The sequence below is a fragment of the Ascaphus truei genome, chromosome 9 (genome assembly GCF_040206685.1).
Source record: "Ascaphus truei isolate aAscTru1 chromosome 9, aAscTru1.hap1, whole genome shotgun sequence".
Taxonomy (NCBI): Eukaryota; Metazoa; Chordata; class Amphibia; order Anura; family Ascaphidae; genus Ascaphus; species Ascaphus truei.
Window position 1 is genome coordinate 37,725,002 of NC_134491.1, and position 17,782 is coordinate 37,742,783.

Below are 17,782 nucleotides of genomic sequence, written 5' to 3' on the forward strand. Positions count from 1 at the left end.
CACAGAGAGAGTGTGAGAGAGACACAGAGAGTGTGAGAGGGACAGAGAGAGAGTGTGAGAGAGACACAGAGTATGAGAGACACAGGGTGGGTGAGAGATAAAGAGACAAAGGGTGGGTGGGTGAGACAGGGTGGGTGAGAGTTACAGAGACACAGGGTGGGTGGGTGAGACACAGGGTTGGTGGGTGAGAGAGACACAGGGTGGGTGGGTAGTTGGGTGAGACACAGAGACCACAGTGGGGACCATCGGCATCAGGGGTGTTACCATCGGCGGCAGGGGAGTTGGTGTACCATCGGAGGCAGGGGAGGGGGGTACCATCCATGTGAGGCAGGGTGCGACTATCGGCAGCAAGGGGGCCCTTTGATTCGGGGGGCACAATCGGTGGCGGGGGGCATGTGAGGCAGGGGGGACCATCGGCAGCACGGGGCCATTTGAGGCGGGGGGACCATCGGCGACAGGGGGGACTATCAACTACGGGGAGCCATGTGAGGCATGGGGGACTGTCAGCGGCAGGGGGGACCAGCGTCAGCAAGGAGGGATATGGGGGGGGTCATCGGAGGGCAAGGGAGGGAAGGGAGAGGCATGGGGCAGCTAACCTCCTTGCAGGATCTTGGCTTCACAGCGCGCAGAATAAATCCTGGCAGTACGAAGTCTTCTGCCCAATCAGGAAGGGGATTTTTTTTTATCGGCGCAAGCAACCGCGTGCGCTGCTTGGCGGCCATTATGGTCACCACTGGTCATCCCCACTGGCGACTGGGTTTGTCAACCACTGTATAAATATATAGATAGATAGATAGATAGATAGATAGATAGATAGATAGATAGATAGATAGATAGATAGATAGATAGATAGATAGATAGATATAGAGGTATCGGTACCGTGTTAGCCGAGCTTTAATAATCAAAAATGAATAGACGATAACATTCTGTGGCTAACAAAATGCTTTTATTTGTTTACTAGCTGAGAGACCCGGCGTTGCCTGGGATGTGAATACCTAATAATTGTTTGGTGGGGTTGTGAATGTTGGTTGGGTTAATGACTGGGTGGGTTACTGACTTTACTGACTGGGTGGGTGGGTGACTGACTGACTGACTGGGTGGGTGGGTTACTGACTTTACTGACTTTACTGACTGACCTTTACTGACTGACTTTACTGACTCACATTTACTGACTATACTGACTGGGTGGGTGGGTGACTGACTGAATGACTGGGTGAGTGGGTTACTGACTTTACTGACTGGGTGGGTGGGTTACTGACTTTAAGGACTGGGTGGGTGGGTTACTGACTTTACTGACTGGGTGGGTGGGTTACTGACTTTAAGGACTGGGTGGGTGGGTTACTGACTGACTGTGTGGGTTACTGACTGACTTTACTGACTGACTGGGTGGGTGGGTTACGGACTTTACTGACTGGGTGGGTGGGTTACCGACTGGATGGGTGGGTGGGTTACTGACTTTTACTGACATTACTGACTGACTGGGTAGGTGGGTGGGTTACTGACTGACTTTGACTGACTGACTGACTGGGTGGGTTACTGACTGACTGGGTGGGTGGGTGGGTGAGTTACTGGGTGGGTGGGGGAGACAGTGTGTGGGTGAGTGGGTGGAGGGAGACAGTGGGTGAGGGGAAACAGTGGGTGGGTGACTTACCTTGAGTCGGTGTGAAGTTGGCAGCTGGGGGGGGGGGTGAGACTACCAGGCTGTGACAGGAGGCACACGCAGGGTAAGCTTGGTTGGCGCTTCCACTCTGTCCCAGGTTGGGAGGGGGGAGTGGGCAAGAATGGCAGCATTGGGCAGGAGGCGCGTGTGCGGGGGAAGGCTGGAGGCGCACGTGGGGGAAGGCTGGAGGCGCACGTGGGGGAAGGCTGGAGGCTCCCAGGCGATCGGTTTCCACCCCCATCCCCGGTGCTTGTTTCCAACCCCCTGCCCCCGGTGCTTGTTTCCACCCCCCAACCCCAGTCCCTGACGGTGTTTCTCCCCCCCTGTGTACCCTGCGCGTGTTCGCCTCCCCCCCTGTCCCCTGCACGTGTTCTCCACCCACACCCGTCCCCTGCGCGTGCTCCCCAACCCCCTCTCCACCCCTCCCTGGCGGTCCCCGCTGAGGGGAGAGAAACTGGGGCCCACGGGTGGTGAGGAGAAACGGCGTGCGCTCCTTCCACCCCCCCTCCCCGGTGCTCCCGGCATCCCCGCTGAGGGGAGAGGAGAGAGAACGGGGCCCGCAGGTGGTGAGGAGAAGCGGCGTGTGCTCCTTCCACCCCCCCCCCGGTGCTCCCGGCATCCCCGCTGAGGGGAGGGGAGAGAGAATGGGACCCGCGGGTGGTGAGGAGAAGCGGTTTACTCCCCTCCCCAGCACTCCCGGCGTCCCCGCTGAGGGGAGAGAGAACGGGGCCCGCAGGTGGTGAAAGCTGCAAGTGAGGGGAGAGCTGGCGGGGAGGTGTGCTGCGGGTGAGGAAAGGTGATGGGGGGGTGGGGAGCTGGCAGGGAGTTGAGCTGCGGGTGAGGTGGGGTGATGGGGGGGGAGCCGGCGGTGGGGTGGAGTTGGGGGGGCGGGGGGGCTCTTGCCAGCGCATCTTACCTCAGTTGGTAAGTAATCCGCAGGGGATGAATCTGCACTGAGATTATTTTTTGAGAGTGTAACAGTTGGCTATGTGAGCTCATAGAACCACTCAAGCAAATGAGAGGCATGTGGGGGCGGGGCCGGGCCACAGACCAATCAGATTGGCCAGAGGCTGACAGACCAACGGACCAATCAGATTGCACAGAGGCACAGAAAATATACAACGTTTTCAGCAAACAATGTTTTCATTTTTATAGATATAGATGTGTGTATATATATATATATATATATATATATATATATATATATATATATATATATAGACACAAAGTATATATATCCCACACCAACATCCCAACTCTAAAGCAGCAATCCCACAGAGAATCCTTTATTAGTTAAACTCATACTGTATGATGTTTGTATGTTACCCCCTGACCATGTCTTGCTAATATTTTTAAAAAGCAAGCTATATTTATATTTCTCAAACAAAAACAGAAAGGCCAAGCGCAACATACAAAGTGACACAACAGATAGTACAATACTTCAGTGCTAATCTGCTCATGAGTAAGGGTCATTTAGTTAAACCCTTTGGCCAAAGCGTTATAAGCCTGCAGCCAACATCAAGGCATGACCAATTTTCAGGTCCTAACACTTCCTGGTAAAATTATCTTGTATCTCTCTTTTTTGCTGGAGGGAGAAACAAAACCATACTGGGTCTGTGATACACAGGAACATGATAAAAACTGCTAATTGGAAAGTGGGGCGGGGCAAGCTTGAAAAATATTTATATTTCTGTTCAATTCTTAAATATAAAGAGAGACTACAAACCAGCAATGAAGAAAGTGACAAAGTTGTCAAGGAGGATCTCACTGTGACAGTCATCCTCCAAAGCTGTAAAGAGAAAGAGCGGAACTTGCAAGTCATTGGTTCTGGTTCTGGTACTGCGGAAATAGTGGGAGCATGAACAATATTCAATGTAAAGAGATTAGTATGTTCAGAAAAGGTATGTGACCACCCGAGTGCCTCCTTCATAAAGCAGAAGATACTCCAACTCAGTACTCATTACACACCACCATGTTCAGGAGCTGTAAACTAAGGCCACAAAATATGCATCTTGATGCAATTTAAACCTTTCTTATCTTGTGTTTTTATGAATGACTTGACTTTCCCCCTGGCATTGAACTGATTTCTAACAAGCAATTGGATAAAACTCCTCTCTTGCCTCCTCACTCACTTGGGTCGCTAACAATATTGTAGCATCTCCTCTCTCCTGTCAATACAACACACAAAGAGACTGAGCTTTCAGGACCTGCTTTTAAACATGACGTCTTGAGTTGGTGGTACAATGAAGTGAGAGCACAAAGTAATATAGAGCAGCTACCTCCGGACCATTTTTCATATTGATTGTCTTACAGAATTAGAACTGCGTTGGAGGGTGTCACGGGAGACCATTATTTATAACACCTTTACCTTCTGGTTTCAATTTCACTAGGCAGGACAAGGTAGTGGAATAAAATGGTGTTTATTCTGGTAAAACCAGCAGGCATACAATGTAACACAGAACAAGGGAAAAACACCACAACTGGGGCTCTAGGGGGGAGACACTAGCCTCAACTAAGTGCAGGGCGCCTGCTTCAGGGTGGCTTACCCTGTCCGCTCCACGCCCAAGAACACCACAGTACTATGTACGGGATAGATACCTGGATTATCCTGATGGCCGGGTCTACGTTCAATATTAGAACTTGGCCGCGTCTCTAGAACTTGTTCTCAGCTTGGTTAGGCTTCTCCGGCACTGTCACGGTAACTTGTGAAGGGTTATAATATACACAAATATCTGGGTTGAATTGAACACGACTTAGATATAATAAATATAGTTTATTCCTTAAAGAAGGTGAACACACAGGATTATACAAATAACATACAAGAATATAATACTTACATAGGGTTGGGCAATGAAGCAATCAGGATCTGGATTGGCAATTCATCAGGCAATCATGTATCATTCAGATGTTGTAACAAAGACAAAAACGAAGACACTGGGTATAGGGCTGACACTGGTTTATATGGGATTCCAGTCCTATACAATAGCATTGGGTGCCAGACATTGGGTGACAATTATCTGCACCCAATCCCTCCTTGCCAGCTAACGTGGGAAGCATTGTTGGACCATGACCCCAGTTAGTTGGCACATGCGCATATCTGGGTCTCATTCTCTAGCCCCGGGTCTCATTCTCTTCGGGTCTCATTCTCTAGCCCCACACTAAAGACAGGGCGCCTAAAAGTCTACCAGGCCTGTGTCTGGCCAGGAAACCCTTTTGTCTGTAAGTGTGAATTATGGCACTTATAGACCACTCAGGCTCTGCGTTTCTCCGCCCTATTGTACACAATCAGAGTGATCAAGCCTTTGATCAGGGGGGCTGGTGTAGACAAAGGGTCGCCCTCCTGAACATTAACATAAAGCAGAGCCAGTAACTTTACCGGGCTTTTATACCAGCCTTGCAAAACAGTACATTCTTTAATATCTACACATATTAAAATAATCCGTTCGGCTGGGCCGAGCGGGCTGAAACTTGCCAGACCCTCATGCTGGAGGGGACTATCCATGGTGGCCAAGTTTCAGCTCGCTGCGACCCACCGGACCGGAGTTACACAATTACAGTTTTAAAAACACATTTTTCTAAGAGGCTTTTTTCTGCCATGCAAGTCAATGGCAGAAACCCAAACTTTGCAATTACCCTGACTTCGTTCTGTTGCTCCTAGAGGGTATTTGCCATGCAATCATGTCAGAACTATGACTACATGGTGACCGAATCTCAGCCCTCTAGGTTGAACAGAACCAGAGTTATGGGTTCCAGGTTTCTGCTCATTCTGACTTGGCCGTTTTTACTCGCGGCTTTTACCTCCACCATTAGAGTCTATGTTTCGACCCTTATAACGAGCACGACCCTTTACCGGGGTCATTAACTCTCGGATCCGGTTGGGGTCGTGTGAGGGGGTTCCTAGGGTCTAGGGGCAAAAATAATTTTATTCCTGGGTGCCCTAGAATCTAAGTTTCCCATGCCAGTTGAACCTGAACTTGACCGGGGCGTGATCAAAGTTCTCTTCAAGATAATGTTTCCGCTTTTGCGGTCTGTGGTTTGGATGGCTGCCAGCTCGTCTCCGGAGGTCGGCTTCCAGGCATCCCCATTGAAATGCATTACTCCATTCACTTTCAATGGGGGACCGCCGCTCCTCCTCTCGAGCGCCACCTGCAGTTCTTCCACAATATCAGGCCCAAATCGCCGGATTCTCCATAGGGTTATATGGGGCTGTAATGGCGACCTATGGAGAGACTGCAAAATGGAGCCTGCAAAGGCGGGAAAAGGGACAAAGGGCCATAAACACAAAATTAACATTAACCCCTTCCCTCCCAGTGTATGTGGTTGCTGCATACACTGCAAAGGTACAAACTCCAATAATTGTACCAATATACACATCTAGCAAATAAAACAGTTTGCCATGAGGCAGGGGAATAAAAATACATTAATTCTCTCTAAATGTGGGAATAGGATAACCAAGGGACATACCTTTTGGTTGTGAAGCAGGGGAACATATGTATTGCAAGTACATTTCGGGTTAACCCCTCACTTCACAGATGGTGGAAGGAGGTGCCTAATTGGGATGACCCTTTATTACTCGCTTGGCACCCCTCCCCCGTCACAGGCACCTCAATGCCTAGTGCTATGCTACAGCAAGAAAAGCACATTTGAAAATCCTGCCTCTGCTTCACTGAAACAAGCCTCGGAATAGTCTGGTATGCTGATCAGGTACCCTTACATAGACCTTGGTGTCCTATGTCTAACATGGAACAGGAACTGGGAGCCAATCAGAGTACGGATCGTAATGCAACAACCACACAAAAGCAGGAGGTTTGGCTTGTTGCACCAGTCAGAGGAGGGGCATACTGAGGGACTCAGGTAGCTGGCAAGTGGAAAATTCAAACTGGCCAAAGGGAACCATGCCTAGGAGCAATGGCTTCCCCTTGCCAGCCCTATACCTCAAACTGGGTAGGCTCCACAGTGTGTGAGAGAACAAAGAGTCTCCCCCCAAATTCCAGAGTCTTTGTCTCAGGGCCTTGTTCTCTGCCCTTCCCGCTCAACCAGATGACCCAACACCTCGCTACTCCAATCCTCCCCCTTGATCCACCATCTCTATGCAGGCATCCCGGCTAATCGAATTACCGGGACTGCCTCCATAGAGATGAATACTCATTTTAAAGCACATTTCTTTTCTACAACTTGAAGCCGGGGTTAGGGTGCACGGGTGATAACAGATGTGCAACTGAAATCATGCGAAGAATAGAGCCCACCTGGCTTGTCGAGCAGACAGTCTCTTTGCGGATCGAATTAATTCTAAGTTCCTGTGATCCGTAAAGATGGTGACCGGGTGATTGGCCACCTCAAGTAAATGTCTCCACTCTGAGAATGCGGCTTTCATTGCCAAAAGTTCCTTGTTTCCAATGTCATAATTTCTTTCAGCTGTTGACATTTGGTACAAATAGAAAGTGCATGGATGATGGAGCATCTTGGATCCAACTCTTTGTGAAAGAATGGCACCAACAGTGTAGTCCGAAGCATCCACTTCCATGACAAATGGTAGTTCTGGAATCGGATGAATGAGGATAGGGGCAGATGTGAAAAGTTACTTCAACTGTTCAAATGCTGCATCCGCCTCAGGAGACCATTTGACTGGGAATTATTTTTCTGTGTGAGTCGGGTGATTGGGGCAATAATGCCAGAGACATTTTTAATAAAACATCTATAGAAGTTAGCAAAGCCCACAAATCTCTGAATGTCCTTTTCATTTTGAGGAACGGCCATTCCACCACGGCTTGAATCTTGCCTGGGTCCATACTCAAAACCTCAGGGGAGATGACATAACCGAGAAATTGCATGCTGGTCTTTTCAAAATCGCACTTTTCTAATTTGATGTACAATTTGTGCTTTCGGAGACGCTCTAGGACAATCCGGACATGTTTCTGGCGATCCATGACGTTATCTGAGGAGACTAGGATATCATCCAGGTATGCAACTATGAATTGGTCCAGTAACTCTCGGAGAACATCATTGATTAAATGCTGGAAAGTAGCAGGAGCATTACAGAGTCCAAAATGCATCACCAGGTATTCATAGATTCCCTAACGGGTTCGGAAAGCTGTTTTCCAGTGATCACCTGGTCGGATGCAAACCAAATTATACGCCCCTGGGAGATCTAATTTGGTGAAGATCTTGGCTGACCGGATTCTTTACTCCCGGGTAATCATCAGGTCTAAAAAGTTTAATGATACCTTATTAGTCTCACGGGTGAGTTTTAAGATGTCATTGGTATTCAAGATGTTAATAAATTCAATCAGGGTGGCCTTTGTGCCCTGCCATAACATAAACACATAATCTATTATGCGTTCCAAAGCTCCATGTGAAGGTAAACAGGTAACAAAAATCTTCTTTCACCTTCTATTTTCTTCTGTAATTATTTTCTTCTTTTATTCTATCTTCATCTGTCATTCCAAAACCACATGGTAAATCAAAACGGATGTTGCCACGTCAGCTACTTCCACTAAAATGAGACGTACAGGCTTTATATAGGGCCTGTGACATCACATTTTAGGGTCAGGTGGTACAGCTCCAATCCGATTGGATGCTGTATCATGTGCCAGCCACTTTTTTTTTTCAAGGATGTGACGTCATCTCTAAGGGAGGTACGTCACATCGATTAAACCACATGGCTATATCACATGGTATTACAGCCAATAGGATTGAAGATAACCCCATTAGTTGCTGTACCATGTGATAGGTCACATTAGTTCAAAAGGATGTGACATCGCTAAGTGATCGCGTCGCGGGTCGAGAGCTTCCAGAAACCCTGGGATTCGGAGGGTGAAGACTTCTAAAGGTAAGATAAATATTGAATGTATGTAATTGTCTTTTTTCAGATTTTTTATTGTATTTATTTATTTTTATGTTTGGGATTGCCCATTGACTGATACTGTATTTATCTGTACCCTAAAAGGGCACAGATTAAAACATTAATAGCCAATGCATTTTTTTGGCAAATGCTTGTTTTCTATTGATTGTTATTTTTTTTATTTCGGTTTATTGTTTGAATTAAATGGTTTAGAATTTGAATGGCTTGTTTTTAGTACATTTTAGGATTGGTTAACGTTTTAAAATACGGTAATTATTTGTTTTGCTGGCTAGTGCAGGGGTGCCCAATCTTTCCCTGATAAGCCCCCCTACCTGCTTCCCTCCCTGCTCGCGCCCACCCTCCCATTCCTTGTCTCTGGCACTCGGCATCAAATGACACAGCAGGGTCACGTGATGTCACGTTACCATAGCAACGTGACCCCACGGTGTAATTTGATGCCGTGTTGCCATGGCGACGCGTCACTGAGGACAAGGTAAGTGAAGTTACAGAGGCCTCACGTGATTCCCCGGCATTCATTTAAATACCTAGGGGGAAGAGTGTGGGGCCTCTGCAACCGCCATGCCCCACCTGAATAATCTTGCATCCCCCTAGGGTGCACGCCCCACAGTTTGGGCACCTCTTGGCTAGTGGTTTTAATTAATTAATTTGTTGATTAGTGCTTTTATTTCTTTAATAGATTAGATAGGTGTTTACTGTATTTAATTCTTATGTTTTGGTTATATATGATTTTTATTCATGTGTAGGCTTTTTAATTCTTTTATTGTTGGGGTGTTTAGGTGCTTGTGTATTTCTTTTACTAGTGTGTATTTTTGGGCTTAATGATTTTTATTAGGTTGACCATTGAGTACTATATTGGCTTATCATGCCCATATTACTGTATATGGGTATGATATACCACTGTGCCAACCAATGGGTACAGGGTGGGTACAATGGTCCCGGGGTGGGTGGTTAGGCTTCCCAAGTGGGTAGCGGGGGAGGGTGGGTTAACCTCTTAATTAAAATAGTGGTTATTAACAACTTAGATGATTAAGGGGTTAGGGGCCATTAGATTGTATTTTTTCTTGTATTCTTGCTGGCATCGGAGGACATGGACCTGGAGTATGTGGACGAGGACACCCTTCATGATGACAGGGATAAGTTAAACGTTTTATTTACTTTATTATGCTGGCTGCCTGTTTGATTTTATAATGGACAAATGCACTATTATCCATATGTGGATAATATTAATTTTGCCCATTACTGTACTGTATATGTTGTGGGGGGTTGTTGGGGGTAGAGGTGGTGGGTAGTAGGTTTGTTGTGTTTTAAAATATTTATTGTAGGTAACAGGGGTGGGTGAAGGTGGCATTTGGCCCTTGCTGGGTGTTTATACCTACCATGTGGGTAGAGGGCATGGATGAATCCCGTGCAATAAAAATGCATTTACAGGCAACTTCATTAACTTAGCGGCTAACCGCTAAGGGAATGAAGGGGTTAACTCCAATTGCAACCCCCCGCAAGGTCTAAACAACCGCAAGGGCCAAATACCACCTTTACCCATCCCCGATACCCATAATAAACATGGAACTGGTAGTGAACCCCTTCATTGCCTTAGCGGTTAGCCGCTAAGTTAATGAAGTTGCCTGTAAATGCATTTTTATTGCACGGGATTCATGCCGGGGACCTCCGGTGCTGATATTAATTAGTATCAGCTCTGAAGACTCCCGGCATGAATCTGATGCAGGAAAAATGCTTTTTTTTTTTCTAAGTCCTCTCTTGCCGCCTCTCAGCAGCTTCTCACCAGCCTCACGCCAACTTTTCCTGGCATGAGGATTTTGGGAGAAACTCACCATTCTAGAGCCACGATTAGCCTCGATAAGCTAATCGAGGCTCTAGAATTGCACGCGTTTCAGAACCTGCCGATAAGTGGCTCATCGCCTGCCTCCAGGTGATTTTTTTTTTGTTGGCTGAAAAAATTGGTGATTCATGCCTATATTGCCCACTTATTGAAGCTTACAGAATACATATATGTATATATACACACACAGAGATATACACACACACAGCGACAAACAGTTTCCGTACTTTAGTCTGCCATCTGTACGTGCACTTTAGGACACACACTCACTCTCACACAAACATATAGATATATTTTTATACATATTATATGGGAATAATGGATGTGCAAGACACAAATTGCTATTGTGTATGGATATAAATGTCAAAGTATGCTGCCACAATATTTTAGGTTTACCCATAAACCAACAAGGTAATATATATAGAAAAATAAAATAAATATAGGGTGCAATAAAGAATAAGGGGCCTATATTTTAAGCCTCGATAAGTGGGTTATTGAGGCTTAAAATATAGGCCCCTTAGTCTTTATTGCGCCTTACTTTATTTTATTTTTCTATATATTACCTTGTTTATGTGTAAACCTAAAACATTGTGGCATACTTAGACATTTATATCCATACACAATAGCAATTTGTATTGTGTGTGTGTGTGTGTGTGTGTGTGTGTGTGTGTGTGTGTGTGTGTGTGTGTGTGTGTGTGTGTGTGTGTGTGTGTGTGTGTGTGTGTGTGTGTGTGTATGTATATATATATATATATATATATATTCCGCCTCTCTCCTCCAGTATTCTTAATTCTCCTCACATGCCACCTGATTTCCTCTTTCTTTGTCTGCTTTTGTGTAAATGTTATAGCCATCAGTGTGACGGTGAAGGGGTTAACCAGGCTCACTAATAAAAGGTTAAGCCCACTTGGTTACCCCTGATCCGTGTGTTGAGGTCCTACAGTATCAGCTCTTGAACCCAGATGTCAGAAATGCATTACTGTGACTGTGTGCAAATTATGCGACATTAAAGATTTATTTGTATTTTGCCTTTCCTTGGGTGCTGGGACCGGAAAATTTCTAGGCTTTAAGTTTCAGGGTGGGTTTGCCATAGAAAGTCTTTACAGAATGTGTCTATGTATCGGGGTTCCGGAGTTCTGGGATACCCCAAAAGTTGGATCCGGGAATCGACTGAGATTCTCGGATACAGCCAAGCACATTGCTCCGGGCAAACTCGAACTCTGAAAACGTTCTTACGACTCACCGCCAGGATTCCTGCTGCATCATCCACACAAGGTAAACGGGCATTAAGGGGTTAATGTATACCTGCAATCATACAGAGGGTTCCTAGTATAAGGAGGGGTGCCCAGATACCCTGAACCTGGTATAGGAGTTCAGGGGGGGCTCCAGCTAGGTGATAAAGCGGAGAGTGATTTCTTGTGTGAAAAAGTTTTAAGTTATTTCTAAAGTGTGCCAAGAATGAGGCTAGTGAGTGTAGGCAATATATACCCTCACTCCATTCCTGACACCAGAATAGGGACTTGCACATTTTATCACACAAGATACAGAGGTAATTTTTGTGAATTTCATTTAAAGGATAGTTTTATTCGTTAGCCCCGTTTCCAGTAAGTGTGTTAACCCTGTAAATTGTGTTACATTGTGTGTTTGTCTTTTCCTGAAATAAATTACAATTTATTTTACCTCCTTGCTTTGCTCAATCAAATGATCCCGGTTTGAAAAGGTGTTGATAAACTTGGTCTCCCGTGACAATCAGGCTATGTGCATTATGATGTCATGTGGCAGATACATAGTCTGCCAGGTACAACACCCAGTAGCTAACTTGCTCGAGATAACCTATGTCCTCACATCCAAAGGAAGGAGAGATGGAGCACAGCTGGTAACAAAATGAACTACTAATGAGAGTGGGACCCAGATAAAATGTCAGTTTATTGGATCAGTGCAAAAATACAAAAAACGGAGCCCTCAGGCCCCCACCAACGCGTTTCGAGCCGGTGGCTCTTTCTCAAGGTGCATAGTGATGCCTAGTACTAACTTACCTAATATACTCTAATTTCCCGCCACTTGCCGCCATCCATCCGTCGCGGGGAACGCGTCACAAGTGACGCGCCATGCGCGGCATGGACTGGTGACGTCAGCGTGCAATTTGAGTATAAACAATTTTTTCAATTTTTTTCTTTTCAACAAAACTTTACTGTCAAAAAAACTTTATCAAACATTTCATACATTGATAAAATGCTCCATTTGAATCCTAAAACTTTATTACTCTATAACAACAGGACAACCTTAAAAAAAAGTTTTTTTATTATTCAACACTACTTTAAAAGAGGATTCACGAGCAACAGTATATAGTACACTAATAACAAAGTGATAACAATTTGATTCTAACACAGTGATGGTAGTAATAGTTTAAAAATATTAATTTTAAAAACAGATATATAAAAAAGCATCTTTTGTGTGAATTATTGAAATAACACTCCTTAGATATAAACCCAATGAACAAAATCGGGTGCACTTTATTTTTTTGTTTTTTTACAAGTTATATTTTGTATGTATATATGTATATATTTAAGTGCACATTTCCTAAAACATAGGATTTCATTAATGTATATTGATAGAGTGTCAATACCAATAATTCACCTATAGTGATTGTCTAGATGCACATGAAATGGAGGATAATATGCATATGTGTGCACGAATTTGTTCCCTTTACGTTGCATTATGATTTTTATTTTATTTGATTTATAGTTGTTCAAGTCTATATACTTACTTATTACGTCTACATATGTTCATATAAATGTTAACAATTAATATCAATAAAGATATTTACAATAAAGTTGTTCTTAATAAAGTTAAACCTAATATGACTTGTGACAACTGGAAGACATGATCTATTCTGCAAATAAAAAAGGGGTTAAATTCTCAATGCCAGACTCTGAATTGAGATTGCTATATCAAAAAGAGAAGTTGCATGTAACAAAGACCAATATTGTGAAATAGTACATGAGTTAATTAGATTTTCTATATAATTACTATTCAGATGGTTTGCCGAAAGGAATTGCATAAGGAGGGAATTACGTTAGAAATGGGCCCAGATCCCACTCTGTATTTAAACCATGAGGTATTCTGGTATTCAAAGTGAATATCCAGTAAAGTTCCCTTTTGTCTAATGTTTCTAGCCTGTTTCCTCCCCTTAATGATTTTGGTACATGTTCTATTCCTCTATATTTTAGTTGTTTTAGGTCTCCCTTTTTACATGTTGAGAAATGATGAGACACCGGATGGGTTAAGTCCCCAAGTCTAATTAGTCTAATATGTTCCCTCAACCTTGTTTTCAAAGTACGTGATGTACGTCCAACATATTGTTTGCCACATCCACAGTCCAGGAGATAGACTATGAATGTGGCATTACAATTGATGAATGAAGTGATAGGAAATTTCTTTCCTGTGCTGAATGATGTGAAATAGGATGAGGGCTCCATGTAACCACATGAAATACAGTTTAGGCACTTAAAGCATCCTTTTGGGAGATTTTCCCTTTGTGTGTTACATGTGGGGGTAAACAGGCTTGTAGTTACATAATTTGCAATCGTTTTTGCCTTTTTAAAAACAAAGCGTGGGCCTTCAGAGTGTACTTTTTTGAGTAAAGGGTCAGCTGACAAGACATTCCAGTGTTTTTTTACTATGTTTTTTATTGCTTTAACTTGTGTGTTATGCTGAGTCACAAAAACAGGACCGTCTTTATCCCATGTGTTATTATTTTTATTTGTTTTTCTTTCTCTTTGTTTGTCCAAAAGTTCAATTTTGGTCTGGACTGTCTGGGACCTCCAGGGACACTATATAATGTGCTTATATTCTTGGGCTATTTAGCCAGTGGTTCATGTTGGAGCACCATACAGCTTCTTGTGACTGTTTCCGAGATAACCTATGGAACTTAATTTTCCTTGCAGCACACGCTGTTTCCTCCTTCTACTCACCTTGTCTTTCCTCCCCTTTGCACTCTCTCCTGCCAAATGTGCACACTGCTCTCCATTTCCTCCTTTTCATGCCTATGTCTCCTCTTCTCTTTGCTGTCTCTCCTCCTTGCTGTCGCTCTGTCTTCTCTCCCCTCCTTGCTGTCTCTTCTTCCCTCCCTCCTCCATCATGCCCTGTTCCCCTTTGCATTTCCTCCCACCCCATGTGCACACTTCTCTTCTCGCTCACCTGGGTATCCTGGTATATAAAGTTCTCATGTGCACACTACTCTCATTCCCTCCTCCACGTCATCCCTTTGTCTCTGTGTCCTGCTCTCTTTGCTGTCTCTATGTTTCCTCTATCCTCCTTACTCCTCTCCCTGAAAAGCCTTGCATATCTGCATGTGACATCAAACTGGTAACATCATAATGAGTTACAGACATCCTTAGCTATATATAGATATAAACAAAAGGCTAAGAATGTCTGCAATGCATTAGGATGTCACCAGTATGATGTCATATGTCAGATATATAGCCTACCAGGTAAAACACCCAGTGGCTGACTTGCCACACAGACACAGGAGATGAGGGAGTGTAATTTGCATAGAGAGGAGCAGACACGGTAAGGCAGGGAGTGCTAAGAGGAGAAGGGCATGAAGAAGGGGAGTGAGAGAGTGATACAGCAAGGAGGGGAGGAGGCAGATGGATGACAAGGAGGAGAGAATGGAGAGCAGTGTGCACATGGGACAGTAGGGAGTGAAAATAAGGGAGTAGAGACAGCAAAGTGAGTAGAAGGAGGAAACAGACCGCAAAAAAAGGAAGAGACAGATGAAATTAGTAGGAGAGGAAGGAGTGTAGTGTGCACATAGAGAAGCAGACACAGTAATAAGGCAGGGAGCGCAGAGAGGAGAGTGCAAAGAGGAGCAGGGCATGATTGAGGAGAGAGTAAGGTGGGGAAAATGGATCAAGAGACAGCAAAATATTACAGGGAGGGGTGAAAATAGAGTAATGTTCAATTAATAACCTTTAAGATCTGCTAGATCAGCATATACTAGCTGTAGCTGGCGTAACATACAGTATGTATATATACACAATATGCAACTCACTATAAACAAGGATGCTACACTATTGTTATGTTATTAAAATGGCAGTGTATGTTACGCCAGCTATAGTTAGTATATGTATACTGTATATACAATATGCAACTGACTATAAACAAGGCACTACACTATTGTCATGTTATTAAAATGGCGTGTAGACATGTTGCAGGCCTGATAAAGGTGACACATTTGTGAGGTTTGTATGTAATAAAAGGATATGTAAGTGACAGGAACAGGCTTCCTGGATGTCTGTTATCCTTTTGCGCTTTGACAATCCTTGACCTCTTTTTTTCTGGTTTGTTCGCTGCTCTCTTTGTGTGTAGAGACTGTGTTTTTGCTGCTGTCTCTCACTTTGTCTTTGGCTAGCAGTCTGATACAATCCTCCTGTGAGTGTCAGGCTGTTTCTTTAGCCCCTCTAACTTTCACTTTGGTTCTCTATCTGTTTCAGAATGGCAGTTAACTTTTTCGGTGTCTTTCAAACTGACTACCTGCGCCAACATGTGATCCAATCCCATATCTCCTGTCATGTGTTGTCAGGCAGACCAGGGACAGCGTCTCACGTTCCCCATCACACCATGTGATAGGTGCAGCAGACCAAGTCTGCATTTTTCACAGTATACACACATTTGTAGCAGGAGCTACATATACAATAGCAAATGTAGGATTAAACAGCAAAGGTCAGGGGAATCTGTCAAGCAAAATGTACGAAGCAGTAATTGAAACAAAAATCCTATTAAATTGTGTATAACTGTAGCAGTTTTATCAGTAGGAAGAGAGAAATGATACAGGCCAAATAGGATTTTTATGATGTCAAATTCTTTACCTGCCCCTTTGAGTATCTGTGTCAGTATATCCACTGGGATCTCCTCCCCGTCCTGTATCAACCGTAGTCTTTTCTCGATACATTCTTTCCCCGTTTGGCGAAGCAGCTTAACACATTCTCGGACATCTCTGATAAATGCTTGCTTTGATGGAAGAAACTTCACAGACAGAAAAGGGGGGCTTTTAATTAAGACTTTATTGAAATGTAATTTTCAGTCAGACAGCACAAGACTTTTGTGCTTCTTTAATAGTGTATATTCTAAATCCTTTTACTGCTGGAATAAGTATATAGCGCTGCTGATGCCAGATCATAGCACATTGATTACAACATTTGTCAAACTACAATGCCTTTGTTGCTGGTGGGGCCTGCATTGGGGTTAACAACGATGCAAAAAATAAATAAAAAAATCCCCCTTTTTTTTTACAGGGTGGTTACTAGTGGTCCCCATGAGCTAAATGGTCATGCTTCACCTTCAGCTTCTGGTACCCCCTGATTCACAAGATATTTACAGATGAGTTACCAGGTTCAAATCTCCCTCCCGAAAATAAAATGGCTTCCAAATCTCAGGCCAATAGGAAGCTGCAACATAATTAGTCGTGGCTTCCACTAGAATGGCTGTTTAAATTCCTTTCAAAACCAGGAAGTAATACCGGTAACTTCACCAGTAGTTATCTTTGGAACCAGGGTGTCCTCCAGAGCTGATACGCACTATTTTCCAAAACTGTAAAAGAAAAATGGAGGTTAATTAAGGTAGATTGCACCTTTCATAAAATATCTGGTTGTGGCTAGTTTCTAAAGTGAGTCTCTGAATGAGCAATGTTAAAGGTGCAATCCAAGCCGTTTTGTTTTTGTTTTTTTTAAATACAGGATTGAAACAGGGGGTCCTTGGACTTGAACCCCTTAATTTAAGCTCCAGTGAACCCCTGCTTCTGGAGATTTTGACCTCCGAAGGGGGTGCCAGTATCTCTGCAGTTTTCTGCGGTTTAAAGCCCACTGCCAAAAGGATGCCACACAGTGACGTCACTATGCAGGGGCAAGCAGCATACATTTAAAGTAGCATGTTTTAAGTATAATACAGTGTGGAGTTGAACAGGGAGTTCAACAGGATTGAAATAAGTGGTCAACACCTACTGGCCCTGAATCCTGGATTTTGAACTGCGCTGGAAAGGAGGAAATAATCTATCCCAGACTGCACATCGCAGCACTAAGCTACTGCTGCCATGCCGCCACTACTTTGTTTATTACAAAGATATGCCCTTTCCTCTGTTGATCGATATCCTAAACGCTGCTGCCAGAATCACTCTACTCTTTCCTAAATCTGTCTCAGCGTCTCCCTTGCTGAAATCCCTCTCCTGGCTCCCTATGAAATCACATATCGCCCACTCAATTCTCCACCTCACTTTTAAAACTTTACACTCTTCTGCCCCTCCTTACATCTCAGCCCTAATTTCTCGCTATACACCATCTCGATTCTTGTGTTCTGCTCAAGGAGGTCTTCTCTCTACTCCTTCTGTATCTAAAGCCCTCTGCTGCCTTAAACACTTCTCCCT

At 44.2% G+C, this 17,782-nt stretch overlaps 1 protein-coding gene across 2 annotated transcripts in view; it reads right to left on the reverse strand.

Moving 5' to 3' along the window:
• The window catches only part of CYP46A1 (cytochrome P450 family 46 subfamily A member 1), a 94,628-nt gene that overhangs the window by 39,598 nt on the left and 37,248 nt on the right, over positions 1 to 17,782 (reverse strand). Inside the window, exons 8-9 of one of the 2 annotated variants that reach the window (XM_075614388.1) lie at positions 16,233 to 16,389; positions 3,387 to 3,449 (exon numbers count right to left, since the gene is read on the reverse strand). In XM_075614388.1, the coding sequence (XP_075470503.1) occupies positions 3,387 to 3,449; positions 16,233 to 16,389 (220 nt within the window). The remainder of the gene's footprint in view (positions 1 to 3,386; positions 3,450 to 16,232; positions 16,390 to 17,782) is intronic. The other variant, XM_075614389.1, reaches the window with a different exon arrangement.